Raw genomic sequence first — 22,555 nt, 5'->3', positions numbered from 1 at the left:
TGCCGACTCACAACCCACGCAAGCTAGATAATTCCGCACACAGCTGCAATTCCAGGTTTTCAAACAGAGATGGCGACAAAAAGGCAAAACTTACAGACTACAGCTTTAAATAAAATATCTCCTTTTGAAGTGGACTTTGAACTTTGTAACTTTGCAGTTCTTTTTTATGCTCAAACAGCAACATTACAGACTAACTAAAGTTGAAAAAGTGAAAAAGCATAATAGGACCCCTTTAAGTATTTAAAGGGTTAGTTCACCCAAAAAGGAAAATTCTGTCATTAATTACTCACATGGTAAAATGATGGTTGAACTCCTGATGTCACATGGATTATTTTACCGATCTCCTTGCTACGTCTCTGGACTTGGGAACATTTCAGTTGCGTTGCTGTCTATGCAGGGTCAGACAGCTCTCAGATTCCATCAAAAATATCTTAATTTGTGTTCCGAAGGTGAATGAAGGTCTTATGGGTTTGAAACGACATGAGAGTGAATAATTAATGACAGAATTTTCATTTTTGGGTGAACTAACCCTTTAATAAATGTTCCTGGATTTTTCTATTTAAACATTCACTAGACTGACGTCTTGGACCATTGCATTCACATCTCGCATTGTTTGCATCTGTGCTGTGTTTTTAGAATGCCATGTCAAGGTGAAAGTTGTTCAACTTTATAAAAAAAAAAATTATAATAATTTATTATTATTATTTCACTGCCCTGCTCCCATGATTTTTCTTTGAAACTGGAAACTTAACCAGCTTTTTTGCTGATTTAAGGCAAGTACATCAGGCTGTGAAAAAATATTAACCACTAACATCATAACCCACTTTTCGTCATCCAATCATGAAGGATAAAATCAAGTCCCATTCTACATTGTTTCCCGCTGGATATTCGGTTTAATTACAAGAATAATGCACCATATTGTGGTGTTGGGAATGTTAAAAAAAAGTGACAAACTATATAAAGAATAACTGATTAGCTGCAGCCCTCATTTTATCAAATTTGGTAATGCTAATGAATGGCATGTGGTAGTCAAATACTAGACACCAGTTCACTGTCCTTGTATTCCCTTTACTGGGCTGATCTCACAGAAAAAGCTGATGGTGGTGTCTCTGCGGTGTCTAGCCACAGTTCACCCAGCATCTGTAGCTCCTATATTAAATATGACCTCTGAGATCTCCAGCAAACTCCTCCATATAAAGAGTGCAGCACTGCATAGCTGAATCATTGATTTACTCTGAAACTCTACTGTTAGGATCCTCTGACTGAGTAAACTAACTTGTTTACTTTGACTGAAACTTGTCGCTTAAGAACAGCCAGCTGTTCCAAACTTATCACATACACCAGGAGATGCATGACAATCACACTCGATTGCAGTATAGATGGCTTCATCGATTGTCATCTGAAAGTTCTGGTTTTTCTGCACATGGTGTAATTATTATCCCAGCAGACATTTCATTTTATTGGTTCTTTCACTATTAACCTCCACTGTATGGTACAGCATCCCAACACTTGTGAGACTAAAACCTATTATCTGTTACCTGATCAATCTGATCATTTCCTGGAGCCGAAGGGTCGTCACTGTGACCTCTGGCATCTGATTGGACCCCATTAGTGCCAGCCGATCCATCTATGAGTGCTGCTTTTCCATCATTAACATCTGCATGCTCTTGAAGAGCTGCACAGATGCATAAAGAATACTATAATTAAGCCCACTTCTTAAAGGGATAGTAAACTATCCCTTTAATTCTTATCCTAAATTGTTTGTGAGGAAAAACAGATGCATGAGCTTCTCTCACCTTTCAATTTCTTCTGCAGGGCGGAGTTTTCAGCCTGTAGACGCAGGAGCTCAGCATCCACTGGACCAGAGGCAGGTCCTTCCAGCCCTTGACCCTCCCTCAGTCTCCGACTCTCTAATTCTAACTGCTCGATCTGAGAACATAACTGCACCAACACACCGCACAACCCATCAGAAAACAGAAAAATAATGTAAAAACTCAACCCATAATGGGCACAAAGGTAGGGACTGTCATCTCTGTGATGTGCCACTTTTGATAAAATATAAACACTACTGCTCAAAAGTTTGCGATCAGTAAGATGTTATAATTTTGGTTTAAAGAAATTAATACTTTTATTCAGCAAGGATGCATTAAATTGATCAAAAGTGACAGTAAAGACATTTGTAATGTTACAAAAGATTTCTATTTCAAACAAAAGCTGTTCTTATGAACTTTAAAAACCATCACAGTTTCCACAAAAATATTAGGTAACACAACTGTTTTCAACATTGATAATAAATGTTCTTTAAGCACCAAATCAGCATATTAAAATGATTTTTGAAGAATCATGTGACACTGAATACTGGAGTAATGTATATTGATTCTTCCATGGAAACTGTCTGCCATTTGAGTTGTAATGTTGACTAAATTGTAGCAATGTGACTACTGTGTGAGGCAAATGAGATTCTAGTTATAAATTACTGATGTAGTTCCTGTGAGTGTGAGCAATTTGTTTCTAGTGTAGTTGTGCATAAAGCTACCGGGTTCAAATGCTCATGGTCATGACAGGGGTTAAATATTGTTTGTGTGCTCAGCACCTTGGACAGCTCTTGCATGAGGGTGCTGTTCTGCAGTCTGAAGTCATCTTCCTGACTGTGTAACTTGCCCTGAAGCATTTTATTCTCATTTAGTAAGGCATCTACCTCCTGAAAATAAGAGAATAAAACAGCATGGTTAGAAGACAGAGATTTTTCCCAAACAACTCAGGATATCATTTCATTTTATTCGTATTCAACTAATGTCAAAAATCAAACACTGATATAAGAAGAAATCTCACCTGTGCTTTCTTGCTCTTGTTCAAAGCCTGAGGGTGAAAATGAAAAAGAAAACATTATCTAAACTAAATTGTTAAAGTCCCCCTGTAGTGAAAATCAAGTATTTAATGTTGTTTATTTGTCTATATGGTGTTTTTAATATGCCTTTAGACAAACCATGTGCCAATCTATTAATCAACACCATTGCTGAGTATTTTCTCCTTAAAACTGTAGTTTCCCAAAGGCTGACCCAGAAATGCGGTTTGAAACAGCCCTCGGTTTGCTACGTCACAAACCAATAACCAATCACGTCAAGGGATAGATTCCTATCACTAGCATGCAAAATATACCAATACCAGCACAAAACCAAAAATAAATCAGAGCAAAAAACCTGTGGTTTAATGTGAATTTAAAACCGCTAACTTGCATTACAACCCGTGGCAACAGTGTAAAAGTAGCCCAGAGTCAGACGCACCTCTCCCGCATCAGCATCTGCACTTCACACGCGTATGCTCGCGGGCGCAAATTAAGAATCCCAAACGGCTGCATTCGAGCCTTCAAGGCATTTTAGGACACAACATCGTCAAGTAAGTAACTTTAACGAATGATACAGTATTCACTGTAGTTGTCCGCTAGTAAAAACATAGTTTTATCAGTCATTATCCGTGTATGCCATTGTTTTGCATTTACTACAGTTCAGTGGATCAGGAGGCGCTGGCTGGTGTGACCGAGTGGAGGTGGGACTAATTTGCATATTCATAGATCCGCGTATAGTAAATGAGGCAAGGGTGTAGAGTTACATTCAAGCTATTTTAAGGAATGAGAAAATTATTTTCACAAGAAAAAACATTTAAACATGTAATTTTGATGATCAAAGTTAAGTTTTAAGGGATAAAATATTTGACTACAGGGGGACTTTAACTAAAATAGAATTGATCCTAAAATACCACCAAGAGATTTTGTTTCTTCATCAAAAAAGATTTGAAATAATTTAGCATTGCATCAATTGCTCACCAATGGATCCTCTGCAGTGAATGGGTGCAGTCAGAATGAGAGTCCAAACAGCTGATAAAAACATCACAATAATCGACAAACAATCCACATGACTCCAGTCCGCTTCCTCCAGTGAAAAAGTCCATCCCCCTGTTGTCCTCTCACATCAAAATCCACCGACATATTGGTTAGAATGGTTTTGGACTGATTTTGCTTGTAAACAGAGCTTGGTCTGCGCATATTTCTCTCCTGATTCAGACAAGATGACATTTCCACTGGAGAAAGCAATATTATGGATAAAGGACTTCTATATTAGCAACGGTTTAAAGTTAAAACATCTTTATGATGGATTTGTTTCTTACAAACACACAGCTTTTCACTTCTCGAGACGTTAATTGATGGACTGGAGTCATGTGGATTACTGTGATGTTTTTATCAGCTGTTTAGACTCCCATTCTGACGGCACCCATTCACTGCAGAGGATCCATTAGTGAGCAAGTGATATAAAGATAAATCTCTCCAAATCTGTTCAGATGAACAAACTCATCTACATCTTAGATGGCCTGAGGGTGAATAGCTTTTGGTTGAACTATTCCTTTAAAGAAGAACTGTGCAAAACTAGCATGACCAAACAAAAACTGCAAAATTGATTGTTATGAACATTTAAACATCACTTTTAGCAAACTGCTTCATTGCGCCTATTCATACAGACTTATGAGTGGTTTTGCAATGCTGAGTCATGGACACAATGTATTGTCTTACATTTTGATCATTACGTTTGCAACACTTACAACATGACCATTGCGAGACTAGTGACTTTTTGTGTTGCAATGCATGCAAACTGTCTAGTTCACTTTAGGAAAGTATAGAAGAAAAAGAAACACTAGAAGAAAAAAAATAAAAAATTGGAACAGATCAGAACAGTCAATTACTCCCAGCCCATTAAAAGAGAAACAAGAAGAAGAAAGGCACACAAAGAATTCACAAGGCCTGCAGTAAAGCTTGACCTCTATCGCATGGCAATGACCTGCTGAAAAACCAAAGAAAGCCACTACCTTCTGTGCTTTGACATAGTCTTTCTCCAGGTTCAAGGTCTTCTGACGGACACTGTTGAGCTCTGCAACACAGAATAAATAAAGTTACAAAATAACTCGAAAAAACAAGGTACTAAACTCACTTCATGCAATGAAACACAAATACGTGCATTTATCACTTTTGAGAAACTGCTAATGCATTTTGTTAATAATTAGCAGGACTATATAAAATAATGCAAGTCAACATAATAGCCTGCATACATGAAATTAGCGTTTTCTCAGAAAGTTCACTGATAAAAAGGGTAGGATTGCCAAATCATTCATAATGTCTTAAGATGCTGTGTTGCTTAATATAACATCTGCCTTTACTGACCAATAAGGAGATTTCAAAACTGTAAACGATGAGTAGCGCTGAAAAGTTTCCATACACTTTGAAGTTGCTGTTTTGTTTTTGCATGTTATAACTGTCAAAGTTTATTCCATAATTATGGAACTCTGCTATATTTTTATCCCATAATTCCACTTAGTATGTATCCAGGAACAGCACAAAAAATTAATCAGGGACAAAATATAAATAAATAAATAATCACATTTCAATTATTATTTCTGAAGATGTAACGTCATCTTAAAATTCCCAACATTATAAATATCTAAAGTAGAGATTCCCAAACCCTTTGAGCTAAAATATTTATTTTGAAGTCAATAATTGAACAACACATTAGCATGTTCATGGTTCACTGATCACATGGTCACATGCAGAGGCGGACAGTAACTAAGTACATTTACTTGAGTATTGTACTTAAGTAAACTTTTTGAGTATCTGTACTTTGCGTGAGTATTCTTTTTTCTATTCCACTTAGTATGTATCCAGGAACAGCACAAAAAATTAATCAGGGACAAAATATAAATAAATAAATAAATAAATAAATAATCACATTTCAATTATTATTTCTGAAGATGTAACGTCATCTTAAAATTCCCAACATTATAAATATCTAAAGTAGAGATTCCCAAACCCTTTGAGCTAAAATATTTATTTTGAAGTCAATAATTGAACAACACATTAGCATGTTCATGGTTCACTGATCACATGGTCACATGCAGAGGCGGACAGTAACTAAGTACATTTACTTGAGTATTGTACTTAAGTAAACTTTTTGAGTATCTGTACTTTGCGTGAGTATTCTTTTTTCTGGGAACTTATGACTTTAACTTCATTACATTTGAAAGACAAATATCATACTTTTCACTCCACTACATTTCTTCCAAGGTCCTCGAAGTAGAAAGTTCCAAATGTGATATTTATTTGCAACAATTGTATAATAAGAAGTTAAAATTGTGTACTTGAAAATATTACCTATAAAGCCACAGAAAAACTGTTGTGCATCTCCTAATAAAACAAGTACCACGAGAGCGATTAGACCGCATTTTTAAAAAAAAAGTTTTCATATCAAATAAGCCTTGCTGTTTTGCTTTTTTGTTAAAGCAGTGTTTCTGTTGTAAAGTTATACAGCTACAGCTGTGTTTTAAAGCAGGTTTGATTTTGTTTCTTCCTTATCACTCTGTATTTACAGGATGTCACTGTCCACTCTGTTCAAATGTGGATGAATGGCTACACATAGATGTGTGCACACACTGTCAGAGCTGTGTGAGATCACTACCATCCTGCTTTTGTGGGGGTGGGTAGAGGTGTTAAATAATTTTAAAAAAAAGTATTTATTTATGTTTAGTTTTTTCCCCATAGGTTTTTAACATTCTAAAAGCTCTTTATTCCAAAGATACTACAAGCTAGCCAGTGTATTCAGTAGGTGTAATTTATTCTAAGTTGCTTCAGAAGTATTGCAAGTATTACATACAACAATAAAACGGTGCATTGACATAAGAAAGTAAATATACTTTTGGTACTTAAGTACTTTTAAAAGCAAGTACTTCTGTACTTTTACTTAAGTAAAAATCTCTTTACAACTTTTACTTGTAATGGAGTAATTTTTGACCAGCAGTATCTGTACTTTCACTCAAGTAATGGAGTTGAGTACTTTGTCCGCCTCTGGTCACATGACATGCATTTAAATATAGATTTTAATTTTTAATATTTTATTTCAAATCATACAATTTTGAGTTTTGTTTTAAAATCATTTATTTGTTTAAATTTTACACTCTACAGGATTGAGGTGCATGAGCAAAACATGAACTCCTTGATATATTTTAAGCTTCTGCAAATATTTACTTTAATATATTTAATATTTAAATATTTAATATATTAAATTCAATATTTATAAGTTCATACATTGTAACTTAATGCCCACTGATGCTTGAACTAGACTAAGTTCTGATTACACACAACTGGTGCAACCGGCCCCAGGCCCTCAGACAACTCAGATTTGACTGACAGAATTAGAACATCTATCTTTATACATCTTCCCCCAATGCGCATTCAATTATGAAATAAATTAGTAAATTTCATTGTGCTCTCAGTTACCAATAGGAGAGTTACTCTCACAACTTTTAGACAGAATCTACAGAATTCAACAGATTCTATATCCAAAATAAGCAGAGAAAATGTAAAGTTCAATGGAATAGGTGCGATAAGACATCTGATTTTTAATAACAACAAATTACAGTCTGTCGTGTTAACGACGCAAACAAGTTGGCCAGTGTTTTGAATAAGTAAAAGGTTTAGGTTTACATTCTCTACTCACCTGCTGTATTTTTCCGCAGCTCATCAGAGAGTTGGTAGTTCTGTGTTCTCAGCTCCAAGAGCTGAGCCTGATGAAGCACATTAAAAGATCAATTAATATAGCAAAACATACTATTTGAGGTAACAAGGTATTTGATATACATATTATTGATTTCTGTAAACCAGAAATAATAACCACCTAGACAACAAATCATCACACAGTCTCTTTTTATGTTATGAATCATGTTAAAACGGCTGTTTACAATGAATTAAGAGTTTATTCACGTAATGGAAACATTTAATTAAAGAGTCGGGTTGCTAACTATTTAATAGCCTAGCACTCACACGAAATACGTTTAAAGAACTAAATGTATAACGTACAAACCCTTTTAATGTGTAGAAAAGCAATAATATCAGCTGTTTGGTCCCCATAGGTTTTTAACATTCTAAAAGCTCTTTATTCCAAAGATACTACAAGCTAGTCAGTGTATTCAGTAGGTGTAATGTATTCTAAGTTGCTTCAGAAGTATTGCAAGTATTACATACAACAATAAAACGGTGCATTGACATAAGAAAGTAAATATACTTTTGGTACTTAAGTACTTTTAAAAGCAAGTACTTCTGTACTTTTACTTAAGTAAAAATCTCTTTACAACTTTTACTTGTAATGGAGTAATTTTTGACCAGCAGTATCTGTACTTTCACTCAAGTAATGGAGTTGAGTACTTTGTCCGCCTCTGGTCACATGACATGCATTTAAATATAGATTTTAATTTTTAATATTTTATTTCAAATCATACAATTTTGAGTTTTGTTTTAAAATCATTTATTCGTTTAAATTTTACACTCTACAGGATTGAGGTGCATGAGCAAAACATGAACTCCTTGATATATTTTAAGCTTCTGCAAATATTTACTTTAATATATTAAGTTCAATATTTATAAGTTCATACATTGTAACTTAATGCCCACTGATGCTTGAACTAGACTAAGTTCTGATTACACACAACTGGTGCAACCGGCCCCAGGCCCTCAGACAACTCAGATTTGACTGACAGAATTAGAACATCTATCTTTATATATCTTCCCCCAAGGCGTGTTCAATTATTAAATAATTTAATCAATTTGATTGTGCTCTCAGCTACCAATAAAAGAGGTACTCTCACAACTTTTTGACAGAATTAAATCTTCAAAATTCAACAGATACTATAAAATAAAAGAATGTGACAAAGGTTGGAACAGGTTTAACAAGACATCTGATTTTTAACAACAACAAATTACAATCTTTAGATTTTAATTTTTAATATTTTATTTCAAATCATACAATTTTGAGTTTTGTTTTAAAATCATTTATTCGTTTAAATTTTACACTCTACAGGATTGAGGTGCATGAGCAAAACATGAACTCCTTGATATATTTTAAGCTTCTGCAAATATTTACTTTAATATATTAAGTTCAATATTTATAAGTTCATACATTGTAACTTAATGCCCACTGATGCTTGAACTAGACTAAGTTCTGATTACACACAACTGGTGCAACCGGCCCCAGGCCCTCAGACAACTCAGATTTGACTGACAGAATTAGAACATCTATCTTTATATATCGTAGCCACTTTTAACTAAATGTAAATATACACCCCGTATTTTTTATTCCATAGTAAGGGCAATTCATACAATACATTTAAACTGAGCTACTTTAATACCATCTCCGAACTTTCTACCACGACTCTGCTGTTCTTCGGCTGGTTCTTCCCTGTATACGTTGATTGACAGATGTCTCGTCCAGTCAGCGGTGAGTAATCCCAAACCAATGGCGCTGTCTCAAACTATACCTACCTCTTCCGGTTTGTCTGAATTGTTGTTGTGCTTTCTGAATTGTTATTTGGTTTTTTAGACTTGCATTTGCGTTGGTAATTTGTTATTTTGTTTTCAGAATTGTGATTTGTTTAGCACTTCTCGGCCACCGTAGTAAAGGTTTAGGGTTACATTCTCCACTCACCTGCTGTATTTTTCCGCAGCTCATCAGATAGTTGGTAGTTCTGTGTTCTCAGCTCCAAAAGCTGAGCCTGTCGACACACACATTAAAAGTGAAAGTAATAGAGCAAAACATACTATATGAGGTATATTAGATGCTTCAGGAGTTGTAAACAAGATTATGCTAGAGCAAAACGAGAGCGATGTGATATTTAATAGCCTAACATTTACACGAAATACGTCTAAAGAAGTAAATATACAACCTACAAACCCTTTAGTTGTGTAGAAAAGCAATCATATCAGCTGTTTGGTGTGTTAACGGTGCTAATGTTCAGTAACAACAGGGTAAACACATCTTTATTATGTCCCAAACGCGTCAAAGAGCGACTATATTCAATGTCATTTTAACAAACACTCATTTTGTTAGCTAAACGATTACATACACTAAATAAAAATATCGTAATCGTCAATTAAAATACATTTTCGGCCTCATAACATTTAGCTTCCAGGCTAACGGCTACAGCTAACAGAGTCCCAATCGGCTCAGATGGACATCATCGACTTCACCCATAAAACAGACCCGTTTGCACATATTCTCAACCGAAATTGCATGTAAACACGTTAACGATCTCGTATGTGCATCACATGCTGTATCAGATATAGAGATGTGTACCTGCATACGGTGGAACTCCTCTTCTGACAGTGCTTGCGCCATCTTCACTACAGCAAAACACTGCTGACAGAATATAAACTCTCTCTATCTGCTATTACTGTGTCTGCTGTCAGCCTTGTATTAGCAAATTAACTCATTCTGATAAGATGACGGTTAAAGCTGCAGCTTTCTGATGTCGTCCATCTAAACGCTTTGGCTTGCTGACAGATCCCCCCCACCATGAGTGATGTCTGCACCTGTCCTGTAGATGGCGCACTAACACAATGTATTCACTACTGTGGCTGCGATAACATGGGCTGTGGTTCAAAAACCTAGTGAGCTGACTACCTAGACGGCACAACTGTGGGCCCCTATGCTGATTGGTCAAAAATTAGTTACAGTTACAGATCGAGCATTCACTTAGATGTGTGAATTAAGACTACAGAAATGATTTTATGCTCTTTTGTCAGCGCAGACAATCATCGGTGACAAAATAACCATTCATATCGCATACACTGTAAAAAATAAGTGTAATTTTAACTGTAAGATTTTGTAAAAACGCTACGGGAAAAAAACTGTTAATAGGCTAACAGTAAGTTCCCGTATTATATACAGTGAAAAACGGTAAAATGTCTAACCAGACATTTCATGTAATTTTACAGTAAAATGCTGTTAATTTTACAGTTTTTAGAAGTAAAAATAACAAATCAATGTATAATTTACAGTCAAAAACTGTAAACTGATATTCCCAGAATTCCCTGCATGACATTTGAAAGTATTTTGTTTAAATAATCATGTTTTTTTAATAGTTTTTGTTATTAGTTATGTATATTTGGGCTTTATGTTACATCTGTTGTTTAATGAAAGTTTAATGCATTATTTAAGTATCATGTGTGTTACCGTGATGGTGTTTTGTGTTTGCATGAATGACTCTGTGCACTTTCTATACAGGTGCATCTCAATAAATTAGAATGTCGTGGAAAAGTTCATTTATTTCAGTAATTCAACTCAAATTGTGAAAGTCGTGTATTAAATAAATTCAATGCACACAGACTGAAGTAGTTTAAGTCTTTGGTTCTTTTAATTGTGATGATTTTGGCTCACATTTAACAAAAACCCACTAAGGTTCAAAAAACACATTATTTTCCGCATACTGTACATTATTGTTTCTCCTTCTCCTAATTTTTTACAAAGCTCATCGGTCTGAAAAGCGAGGTGTGCTCTGATTGGCCAGCTATCCAGTGCATTGTGATTGGCCGAATACCTCAAGCGTGTGACGGAAATGTTACGCCCCTTACCATATGATGCCGTGTCCCGGAGCGACGAGACAAAACCAATAAAACCCATTATAAACGAGGCATTTGTTGCATCCAGTGGGGACATAATTATGGATTATAATGACTTATACTGTCTTTTTTACGCGTTGCATTGCGCCGCGTAAACAAAAAAAAATGTCTGCATTTGTGATCGGAGAAATGACAAACAACAAGCGCTACTCTACACTGCTCAAAACTCGCGTTTGAATCATCAGTGGCAAATCCTTTAAATATGAGAACGTACTTACAGACTGTGAGTCATTACAGCTGGCATTGTAGTCTACTCTCCCAGGATCAGGAAACAGTCCTCCATAAAATGCACTGCACACATCTGAATTTTTGGGTTGAACTGTTCTGGAACAGTGTTGTAAATAAATAGTCGTGTCCTCTTTTGGAAGACCAAACAAAGTATTTTCGCTTTCGCAACGAAACACACAGCGTCTTCACAACATGGCGGCGGCGGCAGTGGCAGCAACAATAAAGTTATGCCTTCTTTCTTTGCGTGAACATTGCGTTATGCAAATCTTCCCACACTGTGACGTAGACATGTGGGGGCGTGTAACGAGGCGTTTTAGGAGGGCGTGGACCAGTCTTAAATTTTATAAAAAATATCTCTTTGGGTTTGAGACTTTAGTCTTTGCAACTTTAGGGATCTTATCTATTCACGAACAGCTTGTAATTCTCCAAAGAGAAAGGAAAACTTGAAATCGCATCATATGACCCCTTTAAGGAAACACGCCAAGCCCACAAAAAAAAGAAGACATACAGTATATTCAATGCAGCCACATTTCCCATTTCATACAAACCCACTGAATTTACCATAAAACATGGAAATAAAACAGCAACTTGTTTGTTGGGTGGTAGGTTACCCAAAGTTACAAGAGAGACAGAAGGCCAGTGCTCAATGTATCTGCTCTCCCCCTGTCTGTGGAACTCCTGCCGGGCTGCGGGGCAGTGGAGTATTTTGAAAGGTGACAAATAAAGAGACGGTCCTTTTCCTTTTTGATCCATCGCAGCAGTTTAGTGAGTTCACTGATAGCTGATTTCTCAGTGAAGAGTAGAGTAAAGCAGGCGTACATCTCAAATTTGCTATATCTGCAAAAAAGAGACAGTTTAGAAAATACATACAGTATACTGTATAATGTAAATATTATATATACTGTACACTACCATTTAAAAGTTTGGGATTGGTACAATGTTTTTGAAAAAAGTATCTTGCTCACCAAGGCTGCATTCATTTGATCAAAAATACAGTAAAAACTGAAATATTGTGAAATATTATTGCAATTAAAAATAACAGTTTTCTATTTGAATGTATTTTTAAATGCAATTGAATCCTCTGATTGTAAAGCTAAATTTTCAGCATCAGTCTTCAGATCCTTCAGAAATCATTCTAATATGCTGATCTGGCATTCAAGAAACATTTCTTATTATCATCAATGTTGAAAACAGTTGTGCTGCTTAATTTTTATTATTATTTTTTCATTTCTTCTTGAGCAATGGTCAACTCTGATTTCTTGTTGAACTTTTTAAACCCAGAACATGCTGATCTACTGAAGTTGTCTTGATTCTGAAAACATACCCAGGCCAGCAGAGTTTCTTTGCCTGCAGAATGGTAGACAGGCACGTGCACAGTTAGGGCTCAACCTGTGCAGAGCACATGCCCTTTTTGCCCTTACACTCCAAAGTGTCCTTTTTTTGTGTGTGTGTTTTTTCTTCTTCAATAAATCAATGGTCTTTTTTACGCGTTGCATTGCGCCGCGTAAACAAAAAAAAATGTCTGCATTTGTGATCGGAGAAATGACAAACAACAAGCGCTACTCTACACTGCTCAAAACTCGCGTTTGAATCATCAGTGGCAAATCCTTTAAATATGAGAACGTACTTACAGACTGTGAGTCATTACAGCTGGCATTGTAGTCTACTCTCCCAGGATCAGGAAACAGTCCTCCATAAAATGCACTGCACACATCTGAATTTTTGGGTTGAACTGTTCTGGAACAGTGTTGTAAATAAATAGTCGTGTCCTCTTTTGGAAGACCAAACAAAGTATTTTCGCTTTCGCAACGAAACACACAGCGTCTTCACAACATGGCGGCGGCGGCAGTGGCAGCAACAATAAAGTTATGCCTTCTTTCTTTGCGTGAACATTGCGTTATGCAAATCTTCCCACACTGTGACGTAGACATGTGGGGGCGTGTAACGAGGCGTTTTAGGAGGGCGTGGACCAGTCTTAAATTTTATAAAAAATATCTCTTTGGGTTTGAGACTTTAGTCTTTGCAACTTTAGGGATCTTATCTATTCACGAACAGCTTGTAATTCTCCAAAGAGAAAGGAAAACTTGAAATCGCATCATATGACCCCTTTAAGGAAACACGCCAAGCCCACAAAAAAAAGAAGACATACAGTATATTCAATGCAGCCACATTTCCCATTTCATACAAACCCACTGAATTTACCATAAAACATGGAAATAAAACAGCAACTTGTTTGTTGGGTGGTAGGTTACCCAAAGTTACAAGAGAGACAGAAGGCCAGTGCTCAATGTATCTGCTCTCCCCCTGTCTGTGGAACTCCTGCCGGGCTGCGGGGCAGTGGAGTATTTTGAAAGGTGACAAATAAAGAGACGGTCCTTTTCCTTTTTGATCCATCGCAGCAGTTTAGTGAGTTCACTGATAGCTGATTTCTCAGTGAAGAGTAGAGTAAAGCAGGCGTACATCTCAAATTTGCTATATCTGCAAAAAAGAGACAGTTTAGAAAATACATACAGTATACTGTATAATGTAAATATTATATATACTGTACACTACCATTTAAAAGTTTGGGATTGGTACAATGTTTTTGAAAAAAGTATCTTGCTCACCAAGGCTGCATTCATTTGATCAAAAATACAGTAAAAACTGAAATATTGTGAAATATTATTGCAATTAAAAATAACAGTTTTCTATTTGAATGTATTTTTAAATGCAATTGAATCCTCTGATTGTAAAGCTAAATTTTCAGCATCAGTCTTCAGATCCTTCAGAAATCATTCTAATATGCTGATCTGGCATTCAAGAAACATTTCTTATTATCATCAATGTTGAAAACAGTTGTGCTGCTTAATTTTTATTATTATTTTTTCATTTCTTCTTGAGCAATGGTCAACTCTGATTTCTTGTTGAACTTTTTAAACCCAGAACATGCTGATCTACTGAAGTTGTCTTGATTCTGAAAACATACCCAGGCCAGCAGAGTTTCTTTGCCTGCAGAATGGTAGACAGGCACGTGCACAGTTAGGGCTCAACCTGTGCAGAGCACATGCCCTTTTTGCCCTTACACTCCAAAGTGTCCTTTTTTTGTGTGTGTGTTTTTTCTTCTTCAATAAATCAATGCTATTGGTCACCCTTTACGTCTGTCTGTCTGTTTTAGAAATATTTAGCCAATGAAAGGTATTAAAAAGAGCTTGTGAATGAAAGGTATTAAAAAGAGCTTGTGACTGAAAGGTATTATAAAGAGCTTGTGACTTAATCTTGTTGGCTCCGCTCAAACTGCCAGTAAAAACCTCATAACTCCACACCCTCTGTCTTCACTGAATGAACTGAAGTTCCACAGCAACTTGCAAGGGTAGCCTAAATAAAGATCTTGTTGTTTGAATAATTACAGCGTTTTCTTTACGCAAGAAACACTGTCTATAAAGGCTCATATTTGATGTATTTGAGGCCTGAGACATGTGGGACTGGAAAGAGAGGGCTAGCATTTGCCATCTAGTCATTAAATAGCATTGTGCATACAGTAGCATTTAATCTTTTATAAAATGAGATTTTGGCCAAATGTATTTTACAACAGGAAAAAACTGAGCGCCCATATAGCTACAACAAACTCTGTAACCTGTTGATGAAAACGTAACGTGATGTCACCGTTTTAACGATGGACAAATTGCATATTTGCACACGTTCACTGGTCAAAAACCCCTTAACTGCATTTGAGTTTGACACAAAGCGACTGAGTGATCCTCATCATCTAGGTAAAATATATTTCTAAGAAATTTCTTCTTTGATTTATGATTGCTGATACACTTAATTTATTAACATTTAATCATTATATGGTCGCATGGTTAATTCATGTTTACACTGTTAATATGCACATATTCGCTAGCTAGCTATTTTTTTCTTATTCTATAGGCCTACTCTCCACTCATCTTCACATGTACAAACTTGGTTTTATCAGATCACTGTGAAATCTTTATATTTTATCATGCAGAATGTAATATTTTTACATTATATATATTACATATCTAAAAAATATTTTTCTTCAAACTTATTTTTATTGAACTTTGTGTGTGCAAAGCAGAGAAAAAATTGTGTGTGCGTGTGTGTGTGTGTGTGTGTGTGTGTGTGTGTGTATATATATATATATATATATATATCCTCAAAATATTGGATGAGAATAGAAATTCGTAGTACAAACATAAAACAACGCCAATATTATAAAATATAACATTAAAAAGTGTATAAATCACTCGTTTTTCTAAAGAAAGTCTGTCCAACAGTGACACCAGCAGGTAAAGTTACAGCAGGACTCCGTGTCTCTCTCGCCTCCCCTAAGCCCATTGAGTTTTAACAGACCAACTAAAGCAGGGGTAGGCAACGTTGGTCCTGGAGTGTCGATGTCCTGCAGAGTTTAGCTCTAACCCTAATCAAACACACCTGAACAAGCTAATTAAGGTCTTCAGGATTACTAAGGCTACAGGCAGGTGAGGTTTTTTTCAGGGTTGGGGCTAAACTCTGCAGGACATTGGCACCCCAGGACCGACGTTGCCTACCCCTGAACTAAAGCATGCTGTGGGGGTAATTGAGAATGAATGGGGGAAAATCACATGAGAGGAGACAATGCCTTCATCACGATATGATTGGATGTGACTGGCTATGTTCGGCTGTGATTGGTTTATGCAAAATCCTGTCTCTTGTGGTCATGCGCGTTCTACGTTTGGCATTAATGGGAAGACTCATTTTAAAAAGTAAGTAAACAACGCATACATTTAAATATAACCACTTTGTTACGTCAAAATAAGACTTAAAATGGTCTGAAAACTTGATCTGTGGGAGTTTTTAGTGAGTAATCAGATTGTTGAAATTTAAAGTAAATCTCTGTCTGTGACTAATATTTACTGAGCTTTGATGACCGATGAACCGAATAATTCAAAAATAGTTAAACGTTAACTATTAAAAAGATAGCTGAACATAAGTTCACAAATAAAATATATAGTTTAAATTGTTACTGCCTTGAGTTATTTTGGAATAAACGTGAAATGCTTAAAAACACTAACTTGATGAGATTCATACTTGGCTTTAATAAACAGAATATTGATTCATATTCTATAATATTAATGTAAAAAAATATAATTATTTTTGTTGTTGTTTTCTGGTATAGAAGGCCGTCCAGAACCTTCTCCGAGCCAAACAGCAGACGCTGCAGGTCAAAGTTCCTCTGGCGCTCAAAGATGCGGTTTATGCTGGCCTGCGTGAGCATGCTGACTATCTGATGATAAACATGGAGGAGCTCGCTGCACAGCTGCTGCTCAGACTTGCAATGGCAGACACGGATACAAGGACCAGTGGACCCTTCAGCAAAAAGACCACCATATGCTCATTTGAGGGAAACAGAGGGAAAGAACAGAGTAATATTAGCTGTTGTCTGTCATTATTATATATATATGTAAAAATGCTTATTATAAAAATTTTCAAAATTTAAAACGAGTCAAAAATTATTGATATATGTATAGACCCTAATTACATGCAGAATGTAAAGATCCCATGTAATCTTTCCTGTGTTGACATAAGTTTTTCACATAAGTTTATGATGTTTAAAATGTAATTTTATTTTATGCAAAGGGGAATTTTCAGCAGCCATTAGTTTACTCAAATTCTAAAAACTCACAAGTTTCATTAGAAATCATTCTAATATGCTGATCTGGTGCAAAAAAACATTTATTACTATTATCAATGTTGAAAACAGTTCCTTAATATTTTTGTGGAATCTGTGATGCATTTTTGTCAGGACTCTTTGATGATTAGAAAGTTCAAAATAACACCATTTATTTGAAAAAAAAAATGTTTGTGATAGTCTTTACTGTCATTTTTGATCAATTTAATGCATCCCATAGTATACAGTATTTAAGAGATTAAATGGCTTAATCCCATAATTTATATAAGATTAAATAAAATATTTTATGTTGTCCAAGAAAGAAAAATACTGTAAATTTCAAATATGTTAAATATAACTCTTGTGAACTTGTTTATACACTAAATTTCCATTTAAATATTAACTTTAACATTAACCATATATTGAAAGAAGCAAAAGCCATCCTGTATTACTTTCAAAGAAAGTTTTAAGGAAATTTACAACCTGAACCTTTTTTTAAGTTCTTTTGTTCTTCAATAATTTCCTTTTGTTATTGTTGTCAAACTAAGTTGCTGCAAAGAACCTTTATTTTTTTTTAAAGACAACTATCAGACAGTTTAAAAAACCTAAATGAAGATGGTGGATCTCACCTGAAAAAATAAATTGAATCATGATGCCTTCAGCCTGGACAAAGGAGACCAGCGCCATCATGACACCCATGTTGGAGGAGAGGGCTTCCTCGTTGCCATAGCGTGAGTAGATGGGCTTCCCTGCCTCGCTCAGCACAAACACATGCTTCCTGTGTTGCCTCCAACTCTCTGACATTATATCTTCATTGCTATAAGTCAGAGATGGCTGGGACATCCACAGCACAACCTGCCAAGTGGTCCTTTTTCTGTCCATTGAGGTTTGCCTGGGCCAAGCTAGATGGAAACTTACCAGTCTCCTCTATTAAAGTGTCCTCAGGTTGAAACTCCCAGCTTCCTCTATTGTTACTGCTTTGCATATTGTCTGTTTCTCATTTCCCTCAAAGCGAGAATCTTTTGGACTTGATGGGGGGTTTTTTTGTTTTAAGGGTGGAAACACTCGTTCTATTGATGTCAAACAATGGATCTCTGTGGCTCTCCATTACTCAGTCTGGAATCCCAGAGGTTATCACATGATGCCTAGGGATCAGAGAGCAGTTAAAACCGTGTAATAGGATGAATATGATGCTTCATCTCTTGCTGAAAGAATTATTTCTAACTGGTCTGTGGCAGTGCTGATTTAGAGGAGGTTAAAGTGGGACATGAAACTGATTGAATGATAAAGCTCTCTGTGGTCACTCTCTGTGGTCATTCAAAATCCCAGGATGTCTTTCGAAAAGAGTAGAGGTGTGACCTCGGCATCCTGGCCAGATTTACCCATTGGCCTCTGATCATCATGGCTTCCTAACAATCCCCATATCTGCTGATTGGCTTCATCACTCTGTCTCCTCTCCACCAGTAAGCTGGTGTGTGGTGGGCGTTCTGGCGCACTATGGCTGCCGTCGCATCATCCAGGTGGATGCTGCACACTGGTAGTGGATGAGGAGATACCCCCCTGACAATGTAAAGCGCTTTGAGTGCCTAGAAAAGCGCTATATAAATGTAAAAATATAAAATGTAAAGCTGTGTCAAAATAGTGTGCTGCAAAGGGGAATTTTCAGCAGCCATTAGTTTACTCAAATTCTAAAAACTCACAAGTTTCATTAGAAATCATTCTAATATGCTGATCTGGTGCAAAAAAAACATTTATTACTATTATCAATGTTGAAAACAGTTCCTTAATATTTTTGTGGAATCTGTGATGCATTTTTGTCAGGACTCTTTGATGATTAGAAAGTTCAAAATAACACCATTTATTTGAAAAAAAAAATGTTTGTGATAGTCTTTACTGTCATTTTTGATCAATTTAATGCATCCCATAGTATACAGTATTTAAGAGATTAAATGGCTTAATCCCATAATTTATATAAGATTAAATAAAATATTTTATGTTGTCCAAGAAAGAAAAATACTGTAAATTTCAAATATGTTAAATATAACTCTTGTGAACTTGTTTATACACTAAATTTCCATTTAAATATTAACTTTAACATTAACCATATATTGAAAGAAGCAAAAGCCATCCTGTATTACTTTCAAAGAAAGTTTTAAGGAAATTTACAACCTGAACCTTTTTTTAAGTTCTTTTGTTCTTCAATAATTTCCTTTTGTTATTGTTGTCAAACTAAGTTGCTGCAAAGAACCTTTATTTTTTTTTAAAGACAACTATCAGACAGTTTAAAAAACCTAAATGAAGATGGTGGATCTCACCTGAAAAAATAAATTGAATCATGATGCCTTCAGCCTGGACAAAGGAGACCAGCGCCATCATGACACCCATGTTGGAGGAGAGGGCTTCCTCGTTGCCATAGCGTGAGTAGATGGGCTTCCCTGCCTCGCTCAGCACAAACACATGCTTCCTGTGTTGCCTCCAACTCTCTGACATTATATCTTCATTGCTATAAGTCAGAGATGGCTGGGACATCCACAGCACAACCTGCCAAGTGGTCCTTTTTCTGTCCATTGAGGTTTGCCTGGGCCAAGCTAGATGGAAACTTACCAGTCTCCTCTATTAAAGTGTCCTCAGGTTGAAACTCCCAGCTTCCTCTATTGTTACTGCTTTGCATATTGTCTGTTTCTCATTTCCCTCAAAGCGAGAATCTTTTGGACTTGATGGGGGTTTTTTTTGTTTTAAGGGTGGAAACACTCGTTCTATTGATGTCAAACAATGGATCTCTGTGGCTCTCCATTACTCAGTCTGGAATCCCAGAGGTTATCACATGATGCCTAGGGATCAGAGAGCAGTTAAAACCGTGTAATAGGATGAATATGATGCTTCATCTCTTGCTGAAAGAATTATTTCTAACTGGTCTGTGGCAGTGCTGATTTAGAGGAGGTTAAAGTGGGACATGAAACTGATTGAATGATAAAGCTCTCTGTGGTCACTCTCTGTGGTCATTCAAAATCCCAGGATGTCTTTCGAAAAGAGTAGAGGTGTGACCTCGGCATCCTGGCCAGATTTGCCCATTGGCCTCTGATCATCATGGCTTCCTAACAATCCCCATATCTGCTGATTGGCTTCATCACTCTGTCTCCTCTCCACCAGTAAGCTGGTGTGTGGTGGGCGTTCTGGCGCACTATGGCTGCCGTCGCATCATCCAGGTGGATGCTGCACACTGGTAGTGGATGAGGAGATACCCCCCTGACAATGTAAAGCGCTTTGAGTGCCTAGAAAAGCGCTATATAAATGTAAAAATATAAAATGTAAAGCTGTGTCAAAATAGTGTGCAAAGTCTAAAAAAATTGAAAGAATGATTTGTGATCATTCTTTGGTCCATAGAACAAAATAAAAGCTGAATGATTCACATAGCGTCACAGGTAACATGCCAATTGATAAATAAGACATGTCCCAGAGACATATGAAATATTTACCATAGTAAACATAGGCCTAATGCCAAAATACCATTACTGCTGTGACATTCTTTTGCTGATGTGTAATACAATCAAACTGCTAAAAATATTTTACTGAATCTCAAAATGTATGACTGATTGACAATGGTGGTTAACATTCAGTTGTTAATATCACAAGCCTTTACTCTTTTTTTTTTTTTTTGCAGAAAAAAACTTTTGGGTTTGTCTCTGTCTAAATTATTAGCGATCTACAACAGAAAGCGGATCTGTAGCCCACTGTTAAGTGCAACGTTTTCACTATGTGGGAAGTTCCTGCTTGGTTCTTACAAGTTTGGAAATCGTAATTGTGACATGAGGTGCATTCAAGTGGTTGTGGTCGTTGGACAGCCTATTTCTCTTTCTTTTCCACTTTCCTATAAAGACAGGAATGATTTAGCACTAATGCAACATAATGAAGCGCAAAAGATGTGCATTGTGTGACTGTTTTTATTGTAGCGTTTTTCTGCTGCCGCAAAGGCTGATGGGAAGTGTAGTTTATGTTCACAAGACTAGTCTGCGCTGAATGAGAGCGTAGTTTCTCTCTACAGCTACAGGTACGGTTCTGACAGCGGATTGGCTGGAATGATAAAATAGGCGTGGCGACGGCTGATGATTGACACACCGCCGGACATGAAGGTGACAAAAGTATCAGAGGGAGAAACTTCCCTCTGTCAGTTTTGCTGCCTGGATAACTTTACAAACACGGAAACAGAGCAGTTCTCCTGCAAACGATCGTATAGTAATAGTTAAGACTGTACAAGGAGTCGAGTATCAAGAAAATGACGGAGTAAGATGCTGCAGAGCGTGGTTATATGGTGATGGAAGCGCACCTGTTGAGGTTTGTGGAGCGGGTCCGCTGTCTGTCCGACCGTGACAGCTCTGGAGACCAGCTCATCTCCACCGAGTTCAAAGTAAGTCCTAAACTTTTACACGTCCTTTTTAGTTAAATATATACTATTGACACTTCTTCATTTTATTTAACAGGTCATATCAGTTCAAATACCATAGAATTACCATGTTTTTCGATACAGTCATTATATTACTCAAAGGACCGAAAAACCACACTTGTCAAAATGTCTTTTTAACAACTTTCTCTTTGTGAAATACTTTGTTTGAAAAGTGTGATTTGTGCTATCTTTTTTGGTCCCGTGGTAATGCTATGTTTTTGGACACTACTTTGATGTTCTATGAACACTTACAGAAAATAATGTGTTGATACCATCAGGGGCGTAGCCATCATTTCAGAAGTGCACTGTAAAAAATGACCGTGAATTTAACGGTAAAAGACTGTAAAAATGCTACAGTAAAAACCTGTTAAATGGTTAACGGTAAATTCCCCTACTATATACGGTGAAAAACTGTATTGGACATTACATGTATTGGACATTAATTCTACGGTAGTATACCGTATTTGGAAGTGAAAAATACCGTATAATTTACAGTGAATAACCGTAAATTGTCATTCCCAGAATTCCCTGTTACATTTCAAATTTGATGTTTTTTTGTTGAAATAACTATGTTTCTACTTAGTTTTTTCTTATCAGTTTTGTATATTAGGGTTGTGTGTTACACCTAATGTTGTTAAATTAATGTTTATTGCATTATTTCAGTTTCATGTGTGTTACCGTGATAGTGTTTAGTGTTTGTGTGAATGACACTGTGCACCTTCTATATATGTTATTATCTAAAAGCTGCTTG

General features: G+C 36.3%; 2 protein-coding genes across 2 annotated transcripts in view; one reads left to right on the top strand and one right to left on the bottom strand.

Moving 5' to 3' along the window:
- LOC107584897 (GRIP1-associated protein 1) overlaps positions 1-10,399 on the bottom strand; it is a 53,814-nt gene extending 43,415 nt beyond the window's left edge. The window contains exons 1-7 of the mRNA XM_016271667.1: positions 10,164-10,399; positions 9,516-9,582; positions 4,858-4,919; positions 2,833-2,859; positions 2,594-2,701; positions 1,797-1,941; positions 1,539-1,675 (exon numbers count right to left, since the gene is read on the bottom strand). Of these exons, the coding sequence (XP_016127153.1) occupies positions 1,539-1,675; positions 1,797-1,941; positions 2,594-2,701; positions 2,833-2,859; positions 4,858-4,919; positions 9,516-9,582; positions 10,164-10,205 (588 nt within the window). The 5' untranslated portion in view covers positions 10,206-10,399. The remainder of the gene's footprint in view (positions 1-1,538; positions 1,676-1,796; positions 1,942-2,593; positions 2,702-2,832; positions 2,860-4,857; positions 4,920-9,515; positions 9,583-10,163) is intronic.
- An 11,094-nt stretch (positions 10,400-21,493) lies between these two features.
- LOC107584895 (tyrosine-protein phosphatase non-receptor type 18-like) overlaps positions 21,494-22,555 on the top strand; it is a 24,590-nt gene continuing 23,528 nt past the window's right edge. Inside the window, exon 1 of the mRNA XM_016271665.1 lies at positions 21,494-21,768. Within this exon, the coding sequence (XP_016127151.1) occupies positions 21,670-21,768 (99 nt within the window). The 5' untranslated portion in view covers positions 21,494-21,669. The remainder of the gene's footprint in view (positions 21,769-22,555) is intronic.

Source organism: Sinocyclocheilus grahami, unplaced genomic scaffold (assembly GCF_001515645.1).
Source record: "Sinocyclocheilus grahami isolate Dianchi unplaced genomic scaffold, SAMN03320097.WGS_v1.1 scaffold64.1, whole genome shotgun sequence".
NCBI classification, from domain to species: domain Eukaryota; kingdom Metazoa; phylum Chordata; class Actinopteri; order Cypriniformes; family Cyprinidae; genus Sinocyclocheilus; species Sinocyclocheilus grahami.
Note: the sequence above shows the minus strand (reverse complement) of the source record. Positions and strands in the feature narration are given on the sequence as shown.